The 10,113-nt window shown below is 44.9% G+C and overlaps 1 protein-coding gene across 1 annotated transcript in view; it reads right to left on the bottom strand.

Annotated features, from left to right (window-relative positions):
- Positions 1-10,113, bottom strand: part of CAMK2G (calcium/calmodulin dependent protein kinase II gamma) — a gene marked incomplete at its 5' end in the record, with an annotated part of 120,548 nt that overhangs the window by 12,064 nt on the left and 98,371 nt on the right. The window contains 4 exons of the mRNA XM_017725849.1: positions 1,448-1,496; positions 2,144-2,188; positions 3,783-3,851; positions 7,712-7,744. Coding sequence (XP_017581338.1) covers positions 1,448-1,496; positions 2,144-2,188; positions 3,783-3,851; positions 7,712-7,744 — 196 coding nt within the window. The remainder of the gene's footprint in view (positions 1-1,447; positions 1,497-2,143; positions 2,189-3,782; positions 3,852-7,711; positions 7,745-10,113) is intronic.

Genomic DNA, 10,113 nt, shown 5'->3' with positions numbered 1-10,113 from the left:
TCTTTCCCTCCCGATCACCATTCAAATGCTCCCTTCTATTAAAACCATAATGAAATATTCTAACCTTTGCCAAAAACCCCAAAACACAGTTTTCATCTGTAGCAATGTAGCCCTATACAACTCTATACACTGACCAGCTGCCTTTCCTCCTCCCCATGGTCTGTTCCAGTCCTACCCTTCTTTTCCTTGCAGTATTTGTATTCCTGACTTAAAACACACATTGGCTCAGCTGGCTCAACCATGGAACCCCTCCAGAATAAAAAGTGCCACAGGAGTCAAGGTTCTGGATAAATACCTGTTCTGGATGGCTATCCAGCAGAGATTAGATAAATTGAATTCATTACTGCACTATGAAACCCATCCAGTTCCCGTCCCTCAAAGCTAGGTTCTTAAACCACGGATTACTCTTTGGCAAAAAGGTGGCAGCTAGAATACTGTCCTGTAATGAGGCCAGGTCTTATCTGAAACAATCTGTATTGCAGAGCTCTTTCACTCACTGGCATGTGTTTCTTCTCCCTGTGATTCCTCAGAAGAGGAGCCAGCAGCTTGTGACAGGCCATGGGAAAAGCATCAGGAACTAGCCCAGCTGATGGAGGTGACATTGCAGGGTCAGCACTGATTTTTCCCTGGATATGTAACTCAGATGAACTACAGGGAGAATGAGGATACCTCTGCCTCAAAATGCAAACTATTAACACATTTGCCTCAGAATGCAAACTACATTCACCCATCCCAAACTTGCTTATTCAGGAAAATGTCTGCTCATCCTTCATTAGGGAGGCCAGACGAAAGACAGCTGCTCAAACAACAGGAGCAGATATGGAACTTGAAGCTCCTTTATTTAAAGAGTTTTACAAGCACAGAATATTTATGATATGGTCACTGAAAGGCATGAAATCTCTTCTCAGCATCTCCCTCTACTGATATCTCAGTCAAGGACAACAGGCTGAGAATGATCTTCATCTTAGAAACAAAAATAGACCCAAAGAGAAAAAATAACAAGGGAATTCTGTGCATGTCACAAAAGAGATTCCCAGAAAGGGGTGAAAAGGGAGACTGAGCAGTAACAGAGAGGTTTCAACTCCCTGTAATCTACAGGGAAGCACAAAAACGCAAGCAGAGTCCAAACCTCAAGGGACTGGTAGGGATTTTTCCACACCTAGAAATGGACTGGAGATGAACAGATTATGATATATGCAAGAAAGGAATTCCAGCTCTGAGACAAAAACGAATTAGCTCAGGGCAAACAGTGTTTAGATACCACAGAGGCCAAGTCAGCCGGCTCCCCACTGCACGGTCCCACTGTGACAGGAATGACAGCATCATGGTGAATTTATGAACTGAGTCAGACACAGAAATCTGGGAAGCTAGTTCAAGGCAATGACTGAATCTCTAGAATCCCTTGCCTACACTTAGCTGTATTAGAAATTACAGGCAAAATACCTACCTTTCAGATCCTCATCTTCAGTCGTGGTGTTACAGCTCTCTGTGGAACCCTGCACGGCAGAACAGAGCATTACCAGGCATCAGCAGTCGGGAGCATGAGCAAATAGTTTGATTTCTTTGTGAAGGAAGATGGGGAAAAGCACAAAAACGTTGGCAGAGATGGTAGGGAGAGCATGATACAAGGAAGATTTGGATGAAAGCAGGCCAAATATAAAGCAAAATGTAACAGCATCTCTGCTCAGCTTTTGCATGTTCAAGCTGTTAACCCAGAACTTTTACAAGGGTGAAAGTTACCAAACTCTGTCAAATGAAATCCAATGAGAGTTGCTTCTGTTTGGAAGAATAGCCACAAGAAGCTAAAGAAGGGCTCCTAGGCTTTCTTAGAGGAGGTGTCCAGTTGTAGAAGAAAAAAAAAAAGTGCATAAGTGCCTATATCTTCTCTTCCATCCCACATACGAAAGAAAGTGGTGGTTATACACCACAATAGGAAAGAGATGTTAATATCTGAACAGTTGTCTTTACTCAGCCTCTTCCAGATATGCATAGCCATATAACACAACCCTCCAAGTCTATTGCCAGCTGTACTTGGGAGCATGCTACAAACCAGACATTGGAAAGGTAGAAACTGAATTAAGACACATGAAGACTAGAACAACAGAGAAGCAGAAGTTTCTCTGGCAACACTCCCATCCCTTACCTTTATGCCATCTGTAGCATTATGGACAACAGTTGTTTGAGGCTCCTAGGAAAGGATGGAAGAATCATTAAACTCCAGTTCCAAAGCATTCTCCCATTTATTTTCACTCCCCAGCAAGTGGAGAAAAGGTGACTGACATTAAAAAAATAAAATCAAATCACAAACTCCAAACAGCACACGTGTGCCTGCGTGCGTGCGCACACACTTCCTGCACAGGTTTCATTAAGAGAAAGGCTGCACTAAAAGCCACAGTCACAAGGAGACAAAGCCCCCAGCTTCCCTGCAATTGCCCCTAATTCCCAACTCGTTTCCAGTGAACCAGGCTGGCACAGACACCAGAGGGCAACCAAGCAGCCAGTCTGCACCCTCTGCAGCCCTTCATGAAGTAATGACCCCTCAGCAGTGTCCTCACTGGAAAATGCTTCAGAAGAGGGAGAGGGGGAAGAATGCATAACGCTGGGCTGGGGCCTTTGTCTCCCAGTCTTTTGGAAAGGTTGCTGGGTATTTTACCCTAAAAAAGGGACATTCATAATTTCCATAATAAAAAAAAGCATGAGCCAGACCACCTCAATGCCTTTCAGAGAAGAGTTGCTAAGGAGCTGTGAAAAAAGGCACATTTTTCTAAAAGTCTCTGAAATGAGCTCCAATTTCAATAATAACCATATTTAATAATTTCGAAAGGCTCTCTCAATACCAAAACCATCATGAACAAAGCCAGTGAAAGGAAAGCAGAAAATTATGAAGTGTCCCAGGAATCCTTCATCCTACAACAAAAAAACCCAACATCAAATCCTACCCACCCACCCTGCAAAAATGCCAAATCCAACTCTCTAGAGACAGACAACAAAGAGCAGCTACCAGGCCTATCGATGCTAACTAGCTCCTGCACTCATCCCTTTGTTACCAGGACAAGACTTCAGGATCCTGCACGATCTCCTCCCATTGCTGTCGTTCTTGCGGGGTGGCTCAGCGAGGGCATCAGGGACAGTGCTGGGCAGTGCTGTACACTCACCCATCTGCCTCTGCCACCCGCTGCACTGCTGCCTGATCTCCACGGGTACTGAGGCAGGCCACACACCCCAGCTGTGCCGTTCAATGTACTTGGCACTGGGCACTGTAGAGCCTGCACACAGCCCACAGAAAATGCCAGCCCAGAAAGTCAGTGAGCTGCAGGAGATCAGCCACTCAACTGAGCAGGCCAAATAGGCCAGCAAAGGATTCTTCTAAAAACCCTCTGTCTGCCCTTTCTTCTCTGGTGTCCTGAAGTCCATCCTCCATTTCCTGAGTGTTGGAGAGTGGATGGAGCTTGACACTCTCTTCTTCAAAACCATCCTCCCCAAAGCCAGCAGGAACAGTTGAACGGGACACATAGAACTATACAGGGTGGCACACAGGGAAGTCCAGGCAAGCTGCGATCCCCACATCCAACCACAGCTCTGCTCAGCACCCCCATCCCAAAGCCTGTGAGGCTGTGATCAGGCCCCACAGCAGCACAGGGACACAGACAGAACGAAGCCGAAACATAAGCTGAAACAGAGCAGCACAAGCAGCACTCAGGAAGGGGTTTGGGGGGAGAAGGGGAGAGGACAGAATCAAAATTAAACCAAACAGGAAAAAAAATTGTGGTTGGGGAAGATACCATGGACGTCTGCACTGGGGGTGTTTCTTTTGCAGTGCTTACTATACTGGTTTTGTTGTTGCTCTGTGGCTGAGACAGAAAAACATGGTTTTAGTTCCCCTGCTGGACAGCAGAGGCAGCAAGAAAATGACAGTATTGCTTCCAACCCCAGCCATCTCCTCAGACCCGACCCTCCCCACAGGCTCAATCACCAAGAAGAGGGAGGAAGGAGGAGTGCTGCCCAGGTTGCTGGACATCATCCTTCCCCCAGAGGCAATAGAAGCTGTAAGGGATGTACCAAAATCCAAATGTGAATGAACTGCTAGAGCTATAAGGAAGGAAAACAGAAGGGAAAAAGGCAGCAGCCCAAAGGGATGGGGAGAATCCTGCAATGAGCACTAACAAAAATATCTGGTGAAGGAAAATGAGAGATGGCAGCTGTCCTGAGAGAAAGAGACTACAGAAGTGAGAGACACACAATAGTCATGGTCTCAAACAGGGCACAAATGGGAGTCAAGTCTGAGGTGTCCCAAAGTGTACAGAAACAGTTCTAGCTATGTGATAATGCTGAGGGTTTCAGGGAATCTATTGATCCAAGTAAAAGTGTGCTCAGCCCTAGAAAAGGTAGAGAAAAGGTGATGTATGATGTGTTGTATCCCTGCTGTGACCTGAACAAAGAGACTTCAGGACCAAAATATGGAAAGGAATGGGATTGGGACATAAGGGAAAGGCCATGTAGTTCCACAAGTAGCAAGTTCTCTGGATGGTGCCCAGCAGCTTTTCATCTTTCCCCACTTCAGTCTCTCTTGTAGCTGTGGTAGAAGAATAAAATCTCTGTTTCCTGCATCCATACAGCACAACAGTGAGGCCATCACCAGCTTGCTGAAAAGAATCATCCCATTGAGTCATGTATGTCATGAATGAGCCAAGCCTATGTTTGTAGGAAGCCAAACCTGTGTCCATAATTATAGAGTTCCTAGCCAACAAATCCAGCCCACATGTGACCCCCGCACCAGGCTATGTCTCTTTTGCTGCTAGATCAAATAAGATCAAAACTGGCACTGCAGGAGCCTCACTCAAACTCCTTAGTTTACAGACTGGGGTGCCTGATGGGAGCTCACAGTAGTGTGCCCTCATTGCAGTGGCTCTCTATCCCACTGTGCTCAGGGAGTGCAAACTCATATTACAAAATATCAGGCCCTCATCACCACACCACAAACACCACAAAGAATGCAGAAGTCAAATGCTGAGCTGGAAAACATCTGCCAAAGGTATAATTATGTCAACCAGTGACAGACCTCGTAAGACTGAGACTTGACAAACACCTACTAATAATTCAACTTTTCTTCACAAGCAACATGTCTTGGCTTAACTATCCCTTTTGGAGAGGGAGAGAGGAGAAATAAAAGAGGAAGATGGGGCAGGTGGAGAGGGGAGGAAGTAGAAGAGAGAGAGACAGGAGTGAATTCTTTAGAAGTCCATGGGAAAGAAAAGAACATATACACTCAAACTCCAAGCTAAGAAAGGAGAAATACAGAAATTACTGTTTGCTGCCTCTTTCTATACATCCCTGCATTGTCCTAAGACTCTGGCCTTCCAAGAGTTTTGTTTTATATATATATATCCAGCCTGATGGCAAAAGAGATGACAGATCACTGTAAATGTCAAAGAGGAACAGATCAATCTGAAAAAATTAATCCCAAGTTATTTCGTGGCATAAACACAATCAAACTTCTGACAATGGTCCACCTCTCCACACAGCACTGAGGCTCCTGTACTTCTTCAGAAACAGTGATCCTAATGCAGAGATCTATTGTCCAAACCTCTTCCAGTGAGAAAATTGTAACCCATTTTTCTTAGTCCACTGGGATAAGAAGATAAAATTAGCATGAAAGAAGCTATACAAAAATAATTCCAGTGTTTTGGAAGGCTTTATAACTAAGGCCAAATGAGAAAAAAAAAAAAAAAACAAACAAAACCTAACCAAACATCCAAGAAACCACTGTTCTGAAAAAAGTTGACAACAGCCTGTTAGGTGTGTTATGTTGCGTTATAAAGTGCAAACCCCCACACATCCAAAGCACACAGCCTACCTTCCAGGCTGCACTGAGCACCCAGTTCACCCATCATGTTCTTCCACAGCCAGTGGGCTGAAGAAGACCAAGTATCATGTTTGCTAGTCCAGAATTGGATGGCATTTTACTACAGGATAGAGCCCCAATGAAATTAGAGGCAGCTTAGCCTATGCTTTTTTAACAGCTTTTTCTCAGGTGAAGGAAGGTATCTGACATATTGAGCTTCCTGCACACACTCATGTCCTGTGGCCATCTAACCAACTGCCCTTCCCTGGAAAAAGCCAGCCTTCCTTTCCCAGAGGCGCAGGCAGCACAGCCAACATCTCTGTTGAGATGGCAGCACACCTCTCCCTCCCCACCGCTGCCAGCCAACATCAGTCACTGGCCAGGGTGCAATCCTTGGTAATTCTGTACAACTCAAATTAAAAGAGGCCAATTCACCTAAAAAGGTGCTAGGCCCTTCTTAAGATCTGTAACGTGATTAGTTTTGGCACAGCAGTTGGCAACATTTCCTGAGCTCGACAAGAGACAGACAGGCACAAACAACACAGAGGGTGCAAGAAAACAGACCAGTGCTCATATCGCAGGGACACACACATGTAGCCAACTGAAAGAAAGTAACTACCAACACATGGGCTGTCTCTGGTTGTTCAGCCACTTTCACTGCTTCCATGTTTTCAGACGCTGATGCTTACTTACATGGTTTACATATCCCAGCTGCTTTAAAACAACATGCAAAGGGAATTTAAGTATTGCTGGCAGTGGGCAAAAAAGAAGGGCAAGAAAGACACAGTGAACTTCTGCCCCACATAAAGGCAGGGCTGGTGAAAAGTTAGTCACTCGCATCAGATTTTCAAAGCAGTACTTTGGGATTACTTTTTTTGTGTGGTTTTTTACATAGTTCAAAGATGTCATCGAAGGAGAATTATCTTCCAGGTAATAACGCAAAAACAATTATTCTGCTTTCTCAGTACTGTAACACTCCCACTTGTGGGAAACAGGAGAAATATTTTCTGTTATTTTTCTGTGCACAGGAAATAATACAATAACTGACTTTTGTACTTTAGTTACTGTTCATATCTTGGTGTCAAAGTGTGTCATTGGGCTATGTATGACTCCTGACAATATGACACTGGCCAATTTCCTCTTTGGACCCTTGAGAGTGGATTTGACTACTTTTTTGACAAATTCTATAGACGTCAAACACCTTGATGGATGAAAAAGAAAATGAACAGGACAGGGGACACAGTTACTGGGTATTTGGTCATGCTGGGATACATAAACAAGATCAGGACAAAAGGAAGTTTTGGATTATAAAGGCTCTGACAAACCTTTTCAGTAAGTATGCTAAAAAAAGGAGTGACCGGCAACTCTGAGCTGCCCAGTGGTGCTGTGTTCACACATTTCATCTGAACAGTGGAGCCCCATCAGTCTCTGCCACATTTAGAGTGACTCCCAGTTTGTTCTACAATGCAAGGCTCCTATCAAGGATGACAGCACCAACACCAGGCAAAGCACCTGTTCATCTTTTTTGGCACCTCTGCAACAGAATGACAAAGCCTCATGTCCAGGCAAGGCACACACCTGCTCTGCTGAGCCCAGGAGAACCACTGCCTTTTTTTGTTACGCACTCAGAGCAGGCATAGCCAAACTGCGTTGCCAGCAGTTGGATTTTCTGCACAAAATGGGAGCTATATGTGGCCAGAGGATCACAGAGCCCTTTTTGTGAGGACATGGACCCTTCAGTGCACACTGATCCCCCCTGCCGCCCCCCTGCACGGACATGCTATGTAGGGTGATGAGCACAAGCCGAGCGTGCATGGCATGGAAAATGGCGGAGGTACGAATCGCAGGCAGCTTACGGGAGGTGCTCACCATCAAATGCACACTGGAGCTCGACTTCCTTTTCTGGACACATCATTGAGAGAGGGAAAGAGAAGGGAAGAGAGGAGATGAGAAGAAAAGCACAGAAACTATTCACACATTAGTGTGCAAGCAAGGGCCCCCCTGCCAATAATGCTCCCCTGAGGCAGGTATATGCAGCAGCAGAAATGCACAGACACTCAAAAAGGAGCAGAGAGACGTCACCATTAAAGCACACAGCTACACACCAGGGGAAAGGGCAGGGCTGAAGAACCCCATCCCCTCAAACACTGAGGTCAGAACATAGGTGCCCCACACACTGATATAAGGAGCGAAGACAAGAGAGCAATATATATGCAGAAGATGTGGGATACAAGGGGTGTCTCTCTGTGCTCTCCCACCTCAGAAAATGGGGCAGCTTCCCCAGCCAAACTGAAGAGGTAGGCAGAAACCCCCTGTGTGTTCACATTTGGAGGATGCAGAGGTGTGTCTGCAACTCAAATTAGAGGGTAAGTAGGAGGGCACAACAGGAAGGCACACACAGGGGCTAAAGAAAGAAGAAGGAACTTCTGTGCGTAGCATGGGAAGGAGAAAGGCTCACTCACACAGAATTTGGGGCTGATTGGAGAGGTAAGGTGCATTAATGCTCAAACAAGAAAGACAGAAGCACTCAACAGCCAGAACACTTTGCACTCTCAGATACTGGGAGAAGAACAAACAGGTTCAAACACTATTCAACCTTCTTGGACTCTGCTCTTGTTCAATGGCATCTTCAGTCACCTTCAAAGACACCTTCACACCAAACATCACTCCCCAGTAGACAAGTCTCAGCATGCACTTCCCTCCTTTTTCACTAAACTCTTCGTGTCATCCAGCCCAAGCTGAGCCTGGCAGGTCTTTCAGCATTACAATGCTATTACTTCTCCCTGCTTCTCCACATACATTTTCCATCTGCCCTTCTCCTTCAGTACTATCTAGGCTACTTCTCTGCTGCTTACTACAGTCTAGCCCACAGAGTAGTGTAGGACAGCACCCCCCAGTCAAAACCCACAATGGCGTGGGCTCAGTTCTGCAGCTCTGGACTCCTGCATACTACCACAGCCCCCCCCCGGAGCAGCCTGTGAACACAGTACAGGCCATGGAGTTGTTCCTCCCCACTTCATACACTTGCTGAGCCTTCACAGCTCTTACCTTGAATATTGCCTTCATCCCTGCTATCCTCACATCAGAACTCAAGCACACACAGAGACTGGCATGTCTTTGAAAGCAGACGTGCCCATGTTCACCTCATACCCAGACCAGAACCACACTTATTCACACCATAGAGTCCACAGTCACATAGCCACTGCATGAACAGTCTCAAAGTAGCAAAGCTTCTGCTTCATCTGATCTTTAATTCCAGTACAGACAGACTCTGATCTGTTCAGCATTTGGCTCACAAATCTTCCACTTCATGGAGGCACAACATAGGGCTTGCCATTACATGGTTTAAAAATTTGTGATTCCTCTCATATTCTTTCAGGACAATTTAGCTTCTCCACAGGCTTTTCCTCAAGCTACAGCTAAAACAGCGTGTACTACCAGTGCGTGAATACAATGCTTAGATGGCCAACAACACAGAGGAATCCTTGTACCCTATCACAACAGGGAATTTTTAACTGGGAAAAATGGAAATTCACACCAATGAAAAACTTCAGTTTTTTACTTTTAATGTATCCTGTAAGTTGCAGCAGACAAAAAGAGACTATATGGATACTGAGGTAAACCTCTCTCTAAGAAAGACAGTCTCACTTGAAATTCATACAGATTTCCAGTAAGTTACAAAAGTAAAAAAGGGGCAGAAAATGTTAAGATACAAGCAAAAGGTTCAATATGAAAAGAAACAACCAAGCCATGCAGAAAACAAACACCCTCCTATACAGAGGCGCAAGTAACACTGACACAGGAGGAGACAGAACCCTCTGCAGATCAGAATTTAATTAGAGTACAAGCTAAATTTAAAACAGTGTTAGTCTATTACAGGGCATGATGTAGTGTAGAAGTCCCAGAAAGCACATTATTACTGGCTACTATAATAACATGGGGAAGAAAAGCCGTATGAAAAGGGAGTGAAGTCTGTGTTATGACCAGAGCATGAAAGTACTACTAAAACACAAGACAAGGTTAGATAATGCCAACATGAGGCACTGGCAGTAAGTGCTAAAGCATCAAAACTTATTAAGTCCAATCATATACAAGGAAGTTACTAAAACCAGATCAATCTCCCAATACATCTTAACAGCTGCATCAGAACCATCTATGTTACCTTCCCAAGGTGACTAGCTGAGTGAGCAAAGCTTTTTGTTCTTCTTCTAATGTGACTGCAACTTAGCAAAGTAAATAAGAGAACAGAAGTTTAGTTATAGAGTTCTCTT

This window comes from Corvus brachyrhynchos, unplaced genomic scaffold (assembly GCF_000691975.1).
Source record: "Corvus brachyrhynchos isolate BGI_N302 unplaced genomic scaffold, ASM69197v1 scaffold61, whole genome shotgun sequence".
Lineage (NCBI taxonomy): Eukaryota > Metazoa > Chordata > Aves > Passeriformes > Corvidae > Corvus > Corvus brachyrhynchos.
This window is presented reverse-complemented; position numbering and strand designations above follow the sequence as displayed.